The sequence below is a fragment of the Equus quagga genome, chromosome 10 (genome assembly GCF_021613505.1).
Source record: "Equus quagga isolate Etosha38 chromosome 10, UCLA_HA_Equagga_1.0, whole genome shotgun sequence".
NCBI classification, from domain to species: domain Eukaryota; kingdom Metazoa; phylum Chordata; class Mammalia; order Perissodactyla; family Equidae; genus Equus; species Equus quagga.
In genome coordinates, this window is record NC_060276.1 from 113,593,157 (window position 1) to 113,593,564 (window position 408).

General features: G+C 73.5%; 1 protein-coding gene across 2 annotated transcripts in view; it reads right to left on the bottom strand.

Annotated features, from left to right (window-relative positions):
* The window catches only part of PRPS2 (phosphoribosyl pyrophosphate synthetase 2), a 31,102-nt gene extending 30,915 nt beyond the window's left edge, over positions 1 to 187 (bottom strand). For both annotated transcript variants that reach the window (XM_046673891.1, XM_046673890.1), the window contains exon 1: positions 1 to 187. In XM_046673891.1, the coding sequence (XP_046529847.1) occupies positions 1 to 115 (115 nt within the window). In that variant the 5' untranslated portion in view covers positions 116 to 187.
* Between the last annotated feature and the right edge of the window lie 221 nt (positions 188 to 408).

Here is a 408-nt window from a genome sequence, read left to right on the forward strand (position 1 = left end):
CCTGGTTGCTGAACTTCTTGGTGACCACCTTGCCCAGCTCCAGGCCCAGCCGTTCGGCCACGCGCTGGGACAGGTCCTGGTGCGAGCTGCCGCTGAACAGCACGATGTTGGGCATGGTTGGGCGCGAGGCGGCGGCGGCACGAGCAGCGGCGGCGGGAGCGGGAAAGCGCGGCGGCCGCACTGAGGGAGGAGCGGAGCCGGAGGAGCTGCAGGGGGCGGAGCCTGGGAGGCGGGGTGGGGGGCGGGGCCGTGGAGGCGGGCTGTAGGGGGCGGAGCTCGGGGGCGGAGCTGTGGCGTGGAGGAGCGGGAAAGCGTCCCGGCGGGACCCAGAGGAGGAGCTAGTGGAGGAGGGAGGAGCTAGTGGGGGAGGGAGGAGCAGGAGGCGCGGGGGTGGGGGGAGGAGAAGAG